The 19,237-nt window shown below is 38.0% G+C and overlaps 2 protein-coding genes across 6 annotated transcripts in view; one reads left to right on the forward strand and one right to left on the reverse strand.

Annotated features, from left to right (window-relative positions):
- Positions 1–4,002: 4,002 nt before the first annotated feature.
- LOC121637058 (bladder cancer associated protein) lies at positions 4,003–7,967 on the forward strand. Of its 2 annotated transcripts, none has more exons than XM_041980954.1 (2): positions 4,003–4,127; positions 6,150–7,967. In XM_041980954.1, the coding sequence occupies exon 2, from the start codon at positions 6,365–6,367 to the stop codon at positions 6,626–6,628; it is 264 nt and encodes an 87-aa protein (XP_041836888.1). In that variant the 5' UTR covers positions 4,003–4,127; positions 6,150–6,364; the 3' UTR covers positions 6,629–7,967. The 2 variants fall into 2 exon arrangements, with proteins under 2 accessions (XP_041836888.1, XP_041836889.1); XM_041980955.1 differs by having other exon boundaries at positions 4,003–4,120.
- Positions 7,968–14,681: 6,714 nt separating this feature from the next.
- ripor3 (RIPOR family member 3) overlaps positions 14,682–19,237 on the reverse strand; it is a 71,192-nt gene continuing 66,636 nt past the window's right edge. For 3 of the 4 annotated variants that reach the window (XM_041981123.1, XM_041981122.1, XM_041981124.1), the window contains 6 exons: positions 19,051–19,215; positions 18,444–18,608; positions 17,489–17,691; positions 16,005–16,088; positions 15,818–15,908; positions 14,682–15,725 (listed from right to left, as the gene is read on the reverse strand). In XM_041981123.1, coding sequence (XP_041837057.1) covers positions 15,625–15,725; positions 15,818–15,908; positions 16,005–16,088; positions 17,489–17,691; positions 18,444–18,608; positions 19,051–19,215 — 809 coding nt within the window. In that variant the 3' untranslated portion in view covers positions 14,682–15,624. The remainder of the gene's footprint in view (positions 15,726–15,817; positions 15,909–16,004; positions 16,089–17,488; positions 17,692–18,443; positions 18,609–19,050; positions 19,216–19,237) is intronic. The other variant, XM_041981125.1, reaches the window with a different exon arrangement.

Raw genomic sequence — 19,237 nt, forward strand, 5'->3', positions numbered from 1 at the left:
AGAGTTACCAAGAACATGTTGGTCATGTTTGAATAATTTGTCATTTCACTATGGTTATGACCATGGTTATGTTTGAGTCAGCAAAGCTAGTCAACAAAGTTATTTGTTTCACAAATATCACCAAAAGTCATTAGGGTGATATTCAAAGCTGTTGTTAGTTGCAGCATTAATGTACGTGTATATAAAAGATGAATGGAGCCTCTGCATCTGAGAAGTGAAGCCCATGTGAAATTACATTAAACTTGCATTCTCTTTAATGGGCAACAGAGGGCGACTCATCTGGTTGTGGATGAAATTCTATAGCTGTGCTTTAGCTGCAGGAACATCATCCAGGAACTAGGGGACACTTGGAGGCTCCCTTCCCTAAACCCCAGTGTTTCAAACACACAGACAAACAAACTTAACAAAGAAACATGGAGATGATTTATCCACCAAAATGCCCCCATTTGAGAGTACCCAATACTGTCTGGGCAGGCTTAAGAATGATGGAGTGGGAACTGCAATCTCGACAAGTCAGACATAAGTTGAGGTTTTGTTTCACAGCAGTCGCATTCTAATGCATAAATTCTTTATGTGATGCAGCTGAAGCACATTTCCTCCTTTCAGATGTGATTTGTTTACCAGGGTTCAGACTTGTAAGTCAACTAATTAATTTTCCTGATTTTCCCAGGTCTTTAGACTTTAGTGGGAACATGGATAACAGCAATCTGAAGGAAAATTTGCCTTTAGGGTCAAAAGCAATGAGAAATGTGGTCATATAAAGCTTAAGTAAGCCTTAGTAAGCATTTTTAATCAGCTTCATTTTAATTTTTTAATTAAACATGATGCCATCCATCCATCCATCCATGGTTGGGCTGTTTAAGCAGCTTAATCAGAGAAAGCCCAGACTTCTCTTTCTCTGGCCATTCTTCCAGCTTGTGTGGGGGAATCCCAAGGTGTTCTTAGACCAGTTGAGAGATGTAGAACTTTCAGCATGTCCTGGGTCATCCTTGGGGTTTCCTCCTGGTGGGACATGCCTGGAACACCTCCCCAAGGAAGAATCCAAGAAGCATCCTAACCAGTTGCCTGAACCACCTCATCTGGCTCCTGTTTCTGCAAAGGAGCAGTGGTTCTACTCTGAGCACTCCTGGATCATTGAGCTTCTCAGTTAGAGCCCAAAGGAAACTGATTTAAAACACTTCTATTATGTGTCTCATTCTTTTGGTCACTCGCCACAGCTGGTGACCATAGCTGAGAGTAGGATTGTAGCTCAACCAGTAAAATGAAAGTTTCACCTTTCAACCCAGCTCCCTCTTCACCACAACAGAATGATGCAGAGCCCAGGTCACTGTGGACGCTGCACCGATCTGCCTTTTAATCTCCTGCTCCATTCCTCCCACACTCATGAACAAGACCCCAAGGTACTTAAACTCCTCCACATAGGGAAGGATCTCATTAGGAGGGAGGAGTCTTATAGACTTGATTAGGAGTTACATAAAAAATGTGAAGAAAACCATGAAGAAGGAAACAGTATGATCTATTGAATTACTTTGCAAAGTAGATTACGCAACAAAGAGTCTCTCATTAACTCTGATGGAGTAAAATTGCCATTGTTAGAGCAGCAGGTTGCTCATTCAGACATGACAGGGACACATGCTGTTACTGACAGATGAGCAGAACATTGTTTTATGTATGTTTTTTTATGTTTTTAATGCTGCAGTTTTCTATTTCCATTCCTGTTGTAGGTAGTGCACCCATCTGCATTTCATCAAGATGTTGCCTGTGTTTTAGTCCTTGGACGTCTCAACAATGCATATGGCTTTACTATGAACTGTGCTGTTTGCTAGAGATTTGCTAGAGATTCATAGGGACTGAGAACTGTGTATTATGACTAACTGAAATGACTGCCTGTAGTTTAGTTGTATGTTTTAGAGCACAAAACACAGCACAGACAGCCCCCTTATTACCTGCAGAGACACAACAGATGAGCATGCAGCTTTCAGCATAGCAGCGAATACCAAAATAACTAAACATACAGCTAATGTTGCTTTATTTGGTTATTAAAAGCCTTTGATGGAAACCATTTTGTGACTTAGTCCTTTGTTACTTGAATTTCACAGTTTCTTCTTATAATTTAATGGAAAGCTGGTGGATGTTTGTTAGTGGTACCAATGGAAGTCATTGGATATTCAGTTATGGGGGGACAAAATAAGATAGGAGTCTTTGTATTACTTTTATCATTTATATTATTTACTTTTTTTTGCTTTACTATTAGTTTTGTTTTACTATTTTTTTCAAACATTTAGTTGCGTTTATTTGCTTTTATTTGAGTGAATGTTTTTAATATTTCTTTGTCCTTTCATATGTCTTTTGATAACATATTGTTTCCCTTATTTTAATTGATGTTTTTCCACTGATAAGTGTATAAATAAAGTTTTGGTCCTTGAAATCTATGACTGGTGTATAAAATGGCAAAAAAAAAAAAAAAAAAAAAAAAAAATGGCAAAAAAAACAAAACAAAATGAAACAACAGATTACTGTAAAAATTTTTTCTTGCCATAATATCTAACATTTAATACAACTTAAAAGACAGAAATAATAAACTTAGCATAAAAAGAAAGATGTCTTCTGTTGTTAATTTCTCCCCTTTAAAAATACAAAATGCTGTTTTATTATTCATCATCAGAAAATCTTATTAATCACCTTTACAGCAAATCATAACTTGAAAGGATCATGCTTCTGTGGAATGAGCAACACAGCTAAACATGTCGGTAGTGGCCCCCCAAAAAGTGCCAGAACATCTAGCGGCGCCGAAATCCAAAGAAAGATAAGCAAACTGCTGAGACCGTTGAGGAAATGGCAACTACCACTACAAAAAAGGTGTAAAGAGGAAGAGAAGCTGGTGTGAGCAACTCCATCAGCAACTTCCTCTAGGCAACCTGGATCCACTGTGCAACACTATGAGAGATGACAGCTGGCAGCTGATGTGTCATTGTTAATGTGGATAAACTGTCTGAAAGAACATAGGAGAGACCTCCATGCAAGCTGTCTTAATTAGTTTGGAGGTGAATGTGGAGGCTCTGATCTGACTTACTTCTCTTCTTTGGTTTGGCCTCAGAAGTTAAATGATAAATACTCTGTAGCCCCACTACTGTACTTTGACAGATTTTCTCGTGTGTGCCCCAAAAAGGACCCCATAACATCTCATTTAGCATCCATTTACATCCTGTCTGTTTTTATAGCTTTCTCTAGTCTCTAATACTCAGTTCAATAATAAATGGTCAATGTGTGGATAGCTATTGAGTGATACATTGGACAGACAAAAAAAAAAGTTTTTAAAGTGTGGTTTCCCAGCCCTGGGATGCTGTAGGGCTAAGCTGGCTCCAGGAATGTGCATAATAGATGTCAGTGTGCTATCAAAATGAGTCATAAACAGAGTTTTAAGGTGTGGTTAGTGTGGCTTTAACACAATTTCTTGTGGGTTAGCCAATTTTTAGAAGACAACTTAATGAACCTTAATAAATAGGATAAAACTGGTTTTACCATTGACAAATACAAGAATTTACTCTTACCTATAAAAAGAACAGTTTTAAAAGACTCTGGATCCAAATCAAGATCAATATTAAACATTCATTATTTATAAGTGGGGATATGGCCTACCTATGGTTAATTTCACATGCAGATATGAAAATGAATGAATGAATGAATGAATGAATGAATGAATGAATGAATGAATGAATCTTATGACGCTTAAGCCATAGCAGCCCTCGTTAAAAACTGTTAAACCAGAATGTGCTGGTCAGATTTGTGCTTATTGTGCTCCCTTACATAAAATCAATTCAATTAATAATGGGGACAAGGAGGAAAATGTAAACATGGCTGGGGAAAGAAATCCCTAAACAGTTTAGATTATTTTTTCTTCGCTGTGGCAGCAGTGGAAACAAAATCTTTTCAAAGGTAAGCAAAATATGTTCAGGCAGACCACAAACACCTACATATTATTGTTCGGCTTTGCAGCATGGGTCCTTTCAGCCACCAAAGCCGTTGGCAGCTAGTCTGTTAGCTAACGGCTACGTGCGCAGTCAGTAGCGGACACATTTGGTGCTGGATGTTTCGTCTTCGCTGAGAATGAACCGTAAAGGTGCCAGGTTTGTTTATATTCGTTTAGAATTTAATCAAGAGACACACCAATATTTACAAACACTGAGTGTCGTGTTTATTTTAAGTGGTACATTCAAGATATCTTTCGTTTATGAAGCTAAGCTAGCTGGTTAGCCTCCGGTACATGCTGTTGTTTCGTTTACGGTGACGATATGCTAACATCCAGTGGCCTTGCGCTAGCTTATAGACTTGGTATACACTTGTGTTTAAATGTATAATTTTAAGCCACAAGTACAGACTTTTTTTTAGAGATTAGACGTTACAAACCAGTATTTTGACAGCCGTTGTTACCGCCGACTGCGATGGATGTTTAAAGAATGTTTTATATGAGTACGTAGGTAGGTGTAAGTAGTTCTAACAAACAGGACTTGTTTACAGTCTACCCAAACTGGCTGTCCATTAGTTTATCACGTATTGTTTTCACCTCAAAATCTGGCAACGTCAAATCGGTTTAGTTTTTAATCGTGTGTTGATTGTCACTTCTGTTTTTATATATTTAGAACTATTTACAGTTAGCTAGACGCTGTTAGTCAGTAACCGCAACCTAATTTCGAGGGAAATAAAGTGCATTCATGTTTTTAATTTGACTGTGGTTACATCCACCAGTAAACTCAACTTGCGAATACTTGCCAATTTAACCTAGCAAGTCTACTGACTAGTTAACACTGGCGCACGTCAGATTCATCCACCGGGGTGTATTTCAGGTTAGATGGTCATGTGGTCAAAAAAAAAAAAGCTAGCAGCTGCTTCTGACAGTAATAATTCTGCCTTTGTCCTCCTGCCATTAGCATCCCGTTTCCCTTTTGAAACCAGACACTCAAACTGATAACTCAGTGCACATTATTTTCACACCGGCTAACGCCATGTTTAATTCGATGTATTTGGAGGATGCAAGTCAACATCAGCCAAGTGGGCCAAAACTAAGAAGTTACCGTTAAGTAATTGGTTAAATATTTATTTTAAGAAGTCGATTGTTGCAGTGTAGGATAATTGTGTTTACTCAGCCACTCCTTACTTATTTCGAACACACTTTAATCTTGGGTATTAAAATGGTCTGTTGATCAGTTATCGTATCAATGGTTACTTTTTATGATGCAGTCTCATATAACTATAAAAGAAGTGAGTGTAAGGACACTTATTTGTGGTTTGACATAAAGGCTATATTATTTCAGTTAATCAACTCAAAAAAATTTTTAAATTATTTATTTTATTTGTATATATGTTGGACTTGATATTGTTTTCTAAAGTGTTCATGTCAGTAGAAGATAAGAAGTCTACATATGAGTAAAGTGGGAATGAAATAAGGGTGTATAATATATCATATTGATGACTACAGGATTTTTTTCTGTTTTAGTTCTCTGATTTTCATAGTTCTTTGTGGAAAATCGTCTGATGATTGAGAATCTGTGAATTGCTTCTGAGCTTTCTTGACAGTTTGTTGACGTGTGCACTTCACAGTGGGAGTATGTTTGACAGAGTGGTGTCTGGGTGGTGCACACAAGAGATTACACACCAGTCAGCCCACTTCTGCTGTGCAGCTATTTTAAAAGATGTAACTAGATTAAAATGTGTGTGCATGAAAGGCCCCGTAGTTCATTGTGTGTATCCAGAAGTAATTTCTGTTCAACGGATAATAGTGTTTAATTAAAGAATGTTTTCTCTAAGGTTGAAACTATTGATAAACACAATATTACTGCACCATTGTTCTGATTATTTTAGATTTATAGGGACAAACGCTGAGAAAGATCCCAATTTATGGATCCTCCTTTCTGTAGCTTGGCTTCTTCTTTTTGTCTTCAGTCATAATGGTTGTATTGTGGGCACGCATGACATTAGCCTGGGATTAAAGAAGCTGTTAAAGGTTTTTTTTCTTTGTTTGTTTTCTAGCAGTTTTACCACTTGATAATATAATCATCAGATCAATTAATGAAAATAATGAATTTTAGCTCTAGTTTGATGACATTGCTCAGACTGTGAATAATTACTCTTGATCCTTTCGCTCTCTCCAGGTATGACCTGACAACCACAACATCAGGCTGCTTTGAACTCTTCCTGCATCATCCCAGCTCAGCTGGATAGAACAGCCTTCTCACATCTAAATCATCTGCTCAGGACTGTTGTTTCTTCCTCCAGAGACCTCAGTCAACCCAGGACTGTACTGCATCAGCCACACAGAAATCTTCTGTCAACCCCCTTTCAAAAAACACCAAAAGCAAAAGTGACAATGTATTGTCTGCAGTGGCTTCTCCCTGTGCTGCTCATTCCCAAGCCGCTGAACCCAGCTCTGTGGTTCAACCACTCCATGTTCATGGGCTTCTACCTGCTCAGCTTCCTGCTGGAAAGGAAGCCCTGCACCATCTGTGCCTTGGTCTTCCTGGCTGCCCTCTTCCTCATCTGCTATAGCTGCTGGGGCAACTGCTTCCTTTATCACTGCCAGGATGCTGTACTGCCAGATGCTGCACACAACCCAGCGATAGTTGGGACCTAGAAGAGGATGAAGGGTGCACTAGAGAGGGGGAGGAGGAAGCGTGGAGACTAAATTGCTGTTGAATGATACTGCCATGCTGTTAAGAGGGAGTTGGACTACACTTTAAGATGGAATATTGAAGAGGCAGTGCTGAAAGAATGCTGGATGGGAATAACATAAATGCTCAGGAGGAGTAGAGCCAGTTCTGGAAGAATACACTCACTGTAAGGAAGAATTTAAGAAGACATGTGCTGTAATGTAACACTAAGGAAAGACGGGGCGTCCAAATTTGAAATGCAAAGGGAAGGATAAGTGTGACGTTGGTGCTGAGGAGAGAATTTTCCTGTCATTCCCAGCAACTTTGATTCCAGCATTTGAATGAAAAGCAGATAAAACCGTATACAGTATACACTATGTTTCATTGTTCATCTTTTTAGAAAGAAAATATTTTATTCCTCCAACAGAACCACACTGAGCACACGGGCTGGACAAACATGAACCCTCCGGTAGCGAAAGTCCAAAACCCTGTCGCCTCTTTGGCTCTGCACATGCCACCCTCAACAAAAGGAGAGCACACTGACACTGGACAATCAGTAACCATGCTGTGAAGAAGAAAAAAAAACAAACCCTTTCCCCACATATTGACACAAACACCTCACACAGGTGTGATAATGCTGAGGAACTGTACGGTTGTTGCTACCCACTGTGCTTTGCAGCTTCCCCTTCCTCCTCACCCCTCAGTGTGAAAGTCCCCAACACCGCACCTGCAATCCAAACTTTAATTTCCCCTTTTCTTTTTTTCCTTTAAAGTAAAATTTTCTTGTGCATGGTGTGCTGTTTATCTTTTTTTCTTTCAAGCATTAAGTTTCACAAACAGGTTTTAATGAATTTAAACAAAATGCTGAAAAAAGTTTCCAAAGGGTAAAAAAAAAAAAACCAGGGCGTGCGAGTGTTTGCAGGTTGAATGAAAGATTTTTCTGTAATGTGCGATAGCGTGTTTTTTTTTTTATTTTTATTTTATTTTTTTGTGATCTTGACATGCTGATAAAAAGTGTGGTGAGACTAAAGGAAACAGACAGGAGATGCTCAGTGTAACGGTAAGCAATACAGAGAGCCAGTTGAGGAGGGAGCTTCAGATTTTACTCGCAGCACAGTGTTTACCGGTTATGTTTCCTTGTTTCACTGCTCTTAGTATTAACGCTTCGCTGTCAGACACACACGTAGATGTTTATAGTGTGTAACTATTGGCGTGTGTGAGGAGTGTGTATGTTTGTAGCCTCCTGTTGCAGCGTTGAACATGTTTACTGCAACTTGATTGTTTTGGTTTTAATTTAAATAAAGTTTTTCCTCTCTACATGTTTAACTGGATTTTAGATTTTGTTTTTGTAATTTAAAACTTTTCTTTTATTAGCTTATATAGTTTCTAAAGGAATTTTTCCTGCAGTTTTTGTTTTGTTTTGTTCATAAATGTATACACAAGTGTTTTTTTTTTAACGGCAGGAAGTTAAAAATGTTGCACAGGACACTTTGGCTACACTTCAAATGCTACACACACAAACATTTTAGCTTCAGGGTGTTAAAACCATTTTAGTTCCGAGGCTACATAACAACCCAATTTGATTTTGAGTGTGCCAGACCGGTAAAGTAACATCAGAATAACCTATAAATAATGAAAACTCCAAATTTTTCCCTTTGGTTTTAGTCCAAAGTGCATTTTCAAGATGTTTACATTTAATGAACTCTCCTTTTAGAAAGCAAATGATGAGCAACCTGAAATTTCTTGAGAAAAATAAGTGCAGTTTCAACAATATTTTGACTCAATTTATTATTTACACATGCATTACAACGTATAAGTCACAGTGGATCTACAAAATCATAAAATGTTCAATCACAGGTATCTGGACCTGGAAAATACAGTATTTCACATCATGATCAGAGTAACTTACAGATCCAGAAGTTCTTTTAAATGTACTTATGTGTACACTTCCACATCTGTAGTAATCCTGTCCGCTTAAACTGACACACCTCATAATATCAACAGAAGTAAGATCTATTAAGTCTAAAATATATAACAAGTTGTCCTTGGAAATGTTTTATATTTAAAAATGAAATAATGCAACCTCACATGGACAGATTAGGAATTACAGTTACTTTTATTATTATCATGTATTCTGCAGCGTTGGTTTGTCAGCGAACCAAAAAGTTATGGATGGATTTTGGTAAAACTTTCATGAAATCTTGGAAATGGAATAAGAAACAAGTGATTAGATTTTGGAGATGATCTATATCCAGGAATTTTTCAAAGGATTCTTTACTATAGGGAGATGGGGATAATTTTGCCTTTGGAGCTTCTAACTAAAAATATTACCCACAATCACTGGCAAAAAAAGAAAAACAAACAAATGACAATGGCTTGGTGGAGGTCTGCGCTCTATAAGTGCTCCGACTTAAAAAAATTTGCAGGTAATATCTTCTATGTAATTTTCACATTTACCAAATTCATCCCATGGACCAGATTGGACCTTCTGGCAGGCTGGTTTTACTCCCCGGACCTTATGTTTATCACTCCTGATTTAGCATCTGTTTTTGCAACTTGGGTCTTCTGCCTGTCTTTCACTGATCGTCCTGTAAAATACTTTGCATCCCCACTGCAGGTCCTTTCTTAAACCTTAAAACCCCCTGCTGTTTTGTTATAATGGTAACGTTGTTCCTTATCTGCTTGATTCAGTTTTTGTGAACCTAGCAGACACTTTTAAACCAAGTATGATTACATGAAGGATGGTTTCTGTTGGAAACAGCAGTTAAACCTGCTGGGATTCTTCTGGAAAGCGACTTTACTGTTTTTTGTTTGTTTGCTTTCTTTGAGTGTATTTTACGTTTCTCTTTGTGAGTCATGTATATGCTGAAACTCTCTGGAAACAGATGGTTCTTCAGTTTAATATGCTGCTGTTTTTTTCTTCACCTTCTTTGTTTAAACAATAAAGCTTCACATGAAAAAAGGGAATAGCAGCATGGAAAAGGAAACAGCTGCATGCGGGTTTTAGGTGATAGAACGGCTCCTATCATTCACCCCCTCCTTTTTGATGCTCTTCATCCTCATCAAGCAGCGGAGAGAGTCTGTGTGTTTACCACACAGCAGCTGGATTTATTGCAATCCTGTTCTGGGTTTTATGTTAAGCAGCAAGCTTCAGAGCAGGTCTGATTGAAATCATAGTAAAACTGCACTTTGGAGAAGAGAGAAATAAGATCATTTATGACATAAAACTGTGGTGGTTACATTACAGGAGTGAGCTGTTTTATTTCCAAACAGCAGAGAAAGTCTGAGCTGAAATATGTTTCACGGCCACCTCTACAGACCTCGGACCTTTGCAGCACTCATAAATTGTAACTAATTCATCATGTTTTATTTTTCGAGCTCTGGATGCAAACCTCTCCAGTCTTTGATAATCTGTTCACCAAAATATTTCACTGTTTGTGGCACCATTTCATCAGATAGTCCAAGAAAAGCAGGAAACTTACAAAACAGATGTAGAACTGCAATAATTTCATCATTATTTTTGCATAATATTTCAATTCTTTAAGCCAAGGTTCAGCACTTAATGTCTCAGGGTTAGTCAGTTCAGATTGTCTCCTGTGCAGAACATTATTCCATAATAATTATTTTACATAACATAGGTCAAAGGCCTAAAACCAGGATCTATTTTTTATGATGTATTTCTTTCTCTCTGCACACTAAAATTAAAGCACACAAACAATGTTGATTCTTTTAGGTCTACCTGTAGCTTTTTATACAATTTTGTACATAATTTCCTTTTGCTGTTGCACCATGTCCACCTTTTTTGGGAGTGGGATTGTTGAGGATAAACGTCTCGTGTTTCAGTGATATAAACAATTGTTTGTTGCAGGCATGACCATGGATTAATTTCACAAATGATATAACTGAGTCCAGTCATCTGCAGAAATACTCTGCAGTTGTGGGGAGTATCAGTGATGAAGAAAACGCTGAGTAGAGAACCAGTCAGTCAATTTGCGAGGTGGTAAGAACACAATCGCCTCATCTTGAACACAAACAAAACAAAAGATGATTGTTGACTTCAGGAGGACCAGGAGAAGTCTTTGTATGGTGCTATTTCACAACTAATATAATTAAATTGAACTGAATTAAGGACATAGAAAATGAATGAATCAAGTAATTTAAAAAACATATGAAATCACCTTTAACATGCATTTATATATAAAAAAAAAAATCTGATTATACAAACAAACATAGTGAAAAGAGAGCTAGCAGACATATTAAAAGGTATTGTGGAAAACAAGAGAGCAACAGTGGAAACGGGGAAAGGATATCAAAATGTCTTCATGAACAGGGGTGGGTTTGAAAACTCTCTGGTCTCTGATTACATGCTGCGTTCACTTACCCAGTCATCTGAGGCTTACCCATGTAAAGGTCAGTTTACACTAAATATGAGGTAGAATTTGTCTATACTTGGGGTAGCACCTGGGGGAGAGGGGGGCAGCCAGATAGGGGGTGCACCTCTCAGGATCTTACAAAAAATGTTGGTTGTTTCCAGCCAGTTGTCCAAAGTTTGGAGCTGGGAAGGTTGTACACTTTAATCCTGGATTAGTTGAGTTTACTAAAAATTTGCATGTAAACCCGCCGCATTAAACCATTCTAGTTTTTACAAACTAAACATGTCAAGCAACCATTAGACTTTACTCAAACCCATTATATAGATGTGACGTTCATGAACGAATAGATTCTTTTGAAAGGCTCTTTTAAATGAACAATGGGAACTGAGTCACAGCTGTGAACCATTCATTTGTGAGCCATTCTTTTAATATACAAAATTTCCACACTTCCTTCATCACATTTGTGGTATCATAGAAGTCTGATGTGCAACGCGCTCCACTCATGTGAAGCATCTATGGGCAGAGGGTATTGGTCGGAAACAAATACTGTGAGTTCTATCCAAAACATTTACTAGAATTTGCACTGACTGCTCAGGTTTATCCTTTATCTATATTTTTCCTTTAATGTTTTTAATCTTGTATAGTAGATTTAATATAGGTACATTTTTTGATTGTCATTCTTATATATTGTGAAATTTTGTGAGATATTGTAAGAACGAGCCAGTCTTTTGAATGGCTCTTTGAAAGGAACGGTTCCTCAAGAGCCGACTCCCTTCAAAGAGCCACCTCTAACCCATTAGTACACTTAACTAATTTTCTTTATACACCTTAGTTGTTTGAACTCTCTTAAATCAGATTTACACAAATTGTTCAGTTCTTTCAATTAATTTTTAAATCACACTGACTCAGTTTCAAGTAAAGTCAAATGAAAAGATTACAGTTGTTCCAAACACCTAATGAGAATAATTCATGGATGCATCTTTCCAACAGATTAGGGGTCCAGAGGTGCAATCAGCAGCACTGAAAAGGTTACATGGCATAATGTCAATAGCCTTCCCCTCTTTACCTGTACTACTATTTATGAAGGTTGGAGTTGGTGGTGCTCTCCGTCTCACTCATGGTCCTAACTTTAAAATTCAAGCAGTTCAGAAATTCCCAACATTGTCTAATCACAAACATAACACAGGAAGTAAAGCACATAACTCAAATTTAAAGCACAGCAATAAATATTAAAGGTTAAATTTCAGCTGAATCTAAATTTCCCATGAGCCTTTGTGGTCCAGATATGTTGAGTTTTAAAAGTAGCCCCGCCCCCTCTGACAAAAACACATGTTCAGTTATCTTTGCTAATCATTAATACACTGTACAATGCTGAAAACTATTAGAAGCAACATATTTGTTTTAGTAATGAGACATTGTTTATGTAAAACATTAAATGATAATTAATTCCTACTAAAAAGCTTATGTTCAAACTAAGTCTGGGCTAAGAGTGTAAAAGGGAAACTTACAGATTGACCAAGGAAGACATCAAAGCATCAGGAAGAAAACTCAAAGCAAAATGCCTGTAAGTAGATAATAGATGATATGGGGATGATATCAGGTAAAGGACAAGGAGAGATCTGAGCCTGGTTGAAAATTTATTAAAGGTCCCATATTATACACTTTATTCCCAATCTGAGACCATTCATTAATATCTAAATGAAATATTTCCGCCATGGTATGGACAAATCGACCCTCAGTTTGAGTGCAGCGGCTTCTCTTCACCTCCCTCTTTTTAGCAGCTTCAGAAATGTGCCGTTTATGGTGGGCGGAACCCTGGTGGAGCAGCTCAGCTGTTGGCTCCGCCCATCGCATCGCCCGTCATGAGGTGATTGACAGGTTAGGCCTTAGCGGTAACTAGACGCTGATTACAGCGTAGTGAAGGATAAACAAACGCCGGAACACCGGAACCCATTCCTGAAGCCCCCATTACCGACCCAAACCGTGACGCACGGAGAACACAGCTAGCTACGCTCACCAATCTGATGCACAATGGCACCGGATACAAACAGTAGAAACAGTGACTTGGCTACATTTACAACAGTGCTAATATATTTTCAAGCTATCAGACTAATAAGGCTGAAACGATAAAATAACTGCCAGCTCTTACCTCTCCAGCTGTGTCACGGACAGTTGGTATTGAACCTGGCTTCAGCTTCAAACGGTTGGCGAAGCCTGCTTTCCATGCCCCCATGTTGTGGAAACAGTCCTCTTTGAAATGCTGGCCACAGACATGCAAAACCTTTGGAAGTTTTCCGGGTACATTTCCTCCAAAAATAAAATTAATCCACTCAGTCCTCGTGGGTTCAGTGGATGGAAGTAAAAAAACGTTTTCGTGTTCATTTATGCAGCCACAAACAGAACAGTGCTTCTGTCGCTTAGCCATGTCCGCTAACGAGGGTTGCCGAAAAGGATAAACACTGGGCGCTAGGTGATTTTTAGAGGGCGGGCTTTGAGAGCCGGTAGACGGGTCCATCGCTCTGTGGGGAGTGGTTATTGTCCCTTATGACGTCTTAACGTACACGCTTTCAAACTCGCTCAATTCAGCTCTTACTTCCCTAGAGGTGGAGCAGGGGGGAGAGAGAGCGCCTGAAAGAGTTTCACACTTACGGGTCTCCTACACATGCGGGGGGACCAGTATGACTGTTCCAAAACCATTAAAAAGTGAATTTTGCATAATATGGGACCTTTAAAGAAATTGAAAACAAAATGTCCATGATAAGGCTCCGTCCTGCAAAGCTGATCTGCCAGCTGATACACAGATAAAACAGCTGAATGAACATCTTCCAGCAGTATTGATTCCATTTATTTTCTTCCAGAGTTGTACAACAAATACAATTGGGCATAGTAAGAAGGAATGTTTACCTCCTGGTAAAGCTTGACAGGAGGTTTGATTGAGCCCGACAGGTTTTAAACTGATTGATTGATTACTTCTTTCCCCCAAAACAACTCTGATCATAAAACATGATTTTAATGTTTGTGGAAAATTTCTGAAAAACAAGTGTCTTTCCCTCATTCTCAGGTGTACTTTGTGTTTTATAAGCAGCTGTTTAGCATGCAAACACCAGCTTAAAATCTTTCTCATTATTCATTCCTCACTTCCTTTACCTTCCTGTTTATTCTCTCTCAACACTTCTGCTATTCCTTGTCCTTAAAGGCAACTTTGAAGCATTTTGATTTCACGTATTTAAGTGTCTAAAATTTCCTTCAGAAGTAGAGATCCTGAAACATCTGGTTCTATGAGAGAGGCCTAAAACACGCAGAAGTTGAACATGTTTTAGATTCTCTGGAACAGATCAGACTCCACCTGTTTCCAGACCTGAGAATAAATCCACTCTACAGAGAAAACTGAAGCAGCTGGAGACAGTGAAACAGGTTGATAACTCTGCCCGATACCAAAATTATGCAGCTGGTTGAGTTGATGCAATTTCTAATTTAAGGTCTTAAGTTTTAATCTGCTCTGAGGTTTTTTTTGTTTTTTTTTTCTCCCAGAGCTTCTCTTGCACCCAAAACCTTCTGAAACATAAAAGTTATCTTACACGCAATAAGGCTGACTTTGACTCTTTGTTTTTTATTAGTAAAAATAATAATAATAATAATAAAGTTAATCAACATATTTTCTTCTCATGTCACTTTATTGACCCCACAATCTTTAAATGTCCCAGATGGAGCAGTAACTTTAACCAGAGCCAAAATGGTCCTGCAGTGGGTGAAAACATCATCAGGCTTCAGTTTACCTGGGCAGCCAGCAGAGGACAGCACTCTCCTCTGTTCCTCTGGTGGAACGGGTTTCTTTGTCCATATCAATTAACACCAAAAACCTAAAAAAATACATACCATCTGCATTTAGTTCTTTTTCTCTAAATCTCTTGCTTCATGTTTGACCCCTTGGCTCTGGTGCCTTTCCAATGCCACAACTCCTTGAAACAGCTATCTTGCTTTTTCAGCTAAAAAAGAAATTTTCCCACCACAAACACACATCTCTGAACTTTCTTACTGTATCAAATCGCTCACAGACACAGTTTAAGGCTAACACTCTAGATTTATTCAGTCTATCTAGACTGATTATTAATAAAATCTTTTGGATATTAACTCATTTGTTTCAACCACTTACTTGAGATGTTATGTGAAATCAAAATATATATATCCTTCATTTTCCAACATAAGATTCATGTAAATGGGTTGTTGAAAGTGAGTCCCAGCACCATGAAATAATTTCAGAGCTGCACAAGATGTCCTATAACCTTAAATATAACAGAGCATTTTAAATGTATCTGACAGAAATTAATTCAAGTTCTCAGTAAACTAATACAGAATTATGGAAATCAGAGTCCTTGATCATCACCAGTGAGTAAACGATCCATCCAGAGAGAGATGACGTCACCATCAAATGATCTTCCTGTGCACGTACTAAAGTAATATCTTTTACTTCTTTTTCTTCCAACCAAATAAGACCTGGCAGGTTCATGATCTTTATCCAACTCAGACATAAGCCTACTTTACGTCTTGAGTCTTCACAGTTGGGATCATGTGTCTCTTTGTGTCCAGTCCCAACTCCAGAATTGTTTCTATAGAATGGTAATCTCTGTCTCTTGGTTCTGGTAAGCCTCTTCCTGCATTTCAGCATACAGCTGGTCCATCCTCTGAAAGGCCTGGTACCCTTTTTTACCTGCATATAAACAGGAAAAAGTATAACTAAAACTATAAACACAATGTAAAAATTAATGAATTTTCTGAATTGAAAATAGTTCAAGTTTGCACCAAAGGAGAGAATAGTTTCTTTAGCAGTGCTACGAAGATCTTCATCAGGTGAGCGCCATAAATCTGCAATGTAGTCCACACTCTCTGTAGCCTGAAAAACACAGAAATACCCCCAAAAAAAACACAGATTATGAAAACTGAATGTATTCGTTTCAGTATCTGTAAGGAGCTAATGTGTGATACTTACTCTAAGGCATTTAAGAGCCAAGCAGGAGCCATGTTGGATCTGAACATCAGAGCTTTTCAGACTCTCTGTGTAGTAAGCCACCGCCTAAAGGAGAAGATCAACACATAAAGCTGTTAGCATACTAACAGCCACCTAAACATGGCAGAGCAATATATCTAGCATAGCAGCCGAGTATAATAAAGCATGGATCTGAACTTCAGCTTTTCAGACTGTCTTTCAAAGTCCTGCTTACAGGAGACGTCAACATAAACTGACCTAAATGCTACGCTAGTAAAGTTGTTAGTGTACTAGCAGCCATACTAGTTTAGAACAGTATAGCAGACGAGCATAGCATGAATCTGACTGAGCAGCAGTTGAGATTGTCTTCCAAACCACTGCCTTGAGAAAGGGGTCAGCACTATCAAAATAGATGGGTTATTTGTGATGTTTGTTTAGCAAAAGTTTAAAAGAGGAAATCTGGTATCTTAATGTTGAAGATACTGTGATATTAAAATTGAAAAAAAAAAGACTTAAGTGTTCTAAAATTAAGCTTTTAAGCTATTAGCATGCTAAATTTTACTAAATTAGACTCAATTAGCTTAGACTGATGGGAATAAAATTAATTAACTTCCTGCTACATTAAGTGGACAAACTGAAATGCTGGTTAAACTGTATCTTGTCTTGACAAATTAAGGGACATCTAAAGAATTCAGCTGTGAAAATCATTGCCATTCGTCTTCTGTAAAATAACTGATTTTTCCCAAACAATCACTAGCTTATTAAACTCTCACTGGATGTCTTCTTAAAGTCTTGACCCCCAACCCAACTTAATCTGAATGTGATGCTGCTATGGTCCACTGTAAAGCTAACACAAGTATGTTAGCTTTACAGTGAAGGCTATGAGGCTGAGTGTAGGTAAATCTGCATTCATTTTTTTAACCAGCTTAACTTTGACAGGTCTGAGAATATTTTACTAGTCTATGATTTTGTATTGAGACACAAAATGATGATATCTGAAGATATTAATCATGTTTCCAGAAACATTTATTAAAAACATTTAAAACAAAATTCCTTAATTTTGCTAAAAAGGTTTTTTTTCTTTTTTGTGAAAATACAATAAAAATGGATTGAAAGAACTTTTGCAAAGAGGTTCCTATGAAGCGACTATAGAAGTTACAAGTAAATTTTAGAGAATAAATATCTTCCTTCCTGAAATACATTTGTTCTGTTTATATTTGTACCTTTATTTATACCTTTATTCTGTTTATATTTGTTATGTAGCCTCTTGCTAAATTTAATTTTTGTCATTTTTCCCAACAAAGTTTTCATCAACTTTGCTTGACAGATATGGACATAAAGAACATGAAGTCTAGCACTGGAAGACCTACTCCCAAAGATCCTGATCCTTGATAACACTTCTTATTATCAAAGAAGTCCTTTTGGGTAAATTCAAATAGACTGACATAATTCTTCAAAAAGTTGTGTAACATATTTGTTTCGATGACCTTGTTCCTGAAGGCCTTGCATTTAGCAGCTCTGCAGATGCAGTTGGAGGCAGCTTTGCAGATTTTGTGGTTTGAATCAATTTGCAGGGCAGCAAGCACCTGCAGGGTACATCCCAGTGGGAGGAGCTCCATGATATTCCGCCCTCGCAGTTTATTTAAAGCCCGCCTTCTTTTGGGGCTCCTCAGTGCTGAAAGGATGTACTCTGAAACACACCAAGTAATAACAGTGAATAACACACTTACATGTACCTCACTCCTTATATTTTGGGAGTCACATCTTTCTTTGAAATTTATAGAGAGAGGATTTTTATTATTATATTTTACAGAGCTCTCACAAGTGATTCTAAATCATTCTGGTGTCAGACGCTCTTAAACTGTTCTCAGCTGAGCTCACAATGAGCCTAAAGCAAAATGTCCAATGAAGGCTAAAATATCATCCTCACACTTAGCTTTCAGTTACGGTAAATGGCAGATTAAATCAGATGATATTACTAAGTTGGAAATTTTTTGGCTTATATAACAACATATTACTTTTACTGTGCACAGTTTTCTTATATATGTGGATAGCTAAAAATCAGGAGACAAAATATTATGATAGGTTCAGCTAAGAAGAAATATTGTATGTTTTGTGTTCAGTACTTGGGAAGAAGCTGGGAAAAAGTGGCCATTTTACATTACAGCAACTGGAACAAATCCGTCTTGTTACTGGTCTGAATTTTGCTTTGTCAACGTTGATTAAATTAGATCCCATTAATTATTGCAGACACTTTAATTTGATTCATGAGGTTTTTTTTTTTCAAAATTTTCATTGGGTAAATATTTTTAACATCCACTAAAATGAAAAAGGGAGATCCATATTGAAGAAAAAAAAACTGATAAATTGTGAATATATGTGGTTTGTTCCCATTTCAAGGGAACTATTGGATTGTTTAGGGTTTAAAAATGAAAGCTTTACCTTCTTTGGAGAGGCGGGAGATGTGCTCTCCGAGCTCCTGGAAGCTCCAGCGCTTCAGATACACTGAAAGCTGGAAGATGGTGACTCTCTCTGGGCTGCAGACAGGCCGACAGCTGGGCACCACCCTGCAGGCTGCCTGGACCTGCTGCAGGAGCTGAGAAAACACTGCAGAGGAAAGGGACAAGGCTTTTCAGCTCAGCCAAGAGTTCCTTTTAAAGACCCCGCAGAGTGCTTTGGAGGACTGAAATGGACTAAATAGAAAATAAACATAAATCTAGATCAATGGTCCAATAAATTAATTATTATTTTTGTTGTGCATTGACACTACAGTGAGTATGACCTACTCATTCAAAATTATTGCTAATCATAGAAGGCTTCCCTTTTATATTCATCATCAAATGCATTCGAAACCCTTTTCAAGCCATATTCTAATCACTTTGTCCACTTTGCCTCTGAGGTTAATAATATTTTTTACTTTATTAATCCTAACTGAGAACTTAGTCTGCATGTTACCAGTGGGCTGTCATGTTTCAGCACCCAGTGAGCAGTTGGGGAGTTAAAGGCCTTGCTCAGGAACCCAGAGTGGTTGATTGTAGAGCTGTTGTACCTTTCTCTGATTGGCCAGGTTGCTTGGCCTTCACCTTGTGTGTGTATCGTTTCTTCAGCGACCTGGAAAAGCTGTCAACTTGGCAATAAAAAGGAGAGCTACTGTTGTTCACACACTCCTCCCAGAACAAAAGAATATCCCTCGACCTCTGGGCCTTAGGAAGGACTGCAGGAGAGAGGAGCATGAA

The sequence above is a fragment of the Melanotaenia boesemani genome, chromosome 3 (genome assembly GCF_017639745.1).
Source record: "Melanotaenia boesemani isolate fMelBoe1 chromosome 3, fMelBoe1.pri, whole genome shotgun sequence".
In the NCBI taxonomy this organism is placed as follows: Eukaryota; Metazoa; Chordata; class Actinopteri; order Atheriniformes; family Melanotaeniidae; genus Melanotaenia; species Melanotaenia boesemani.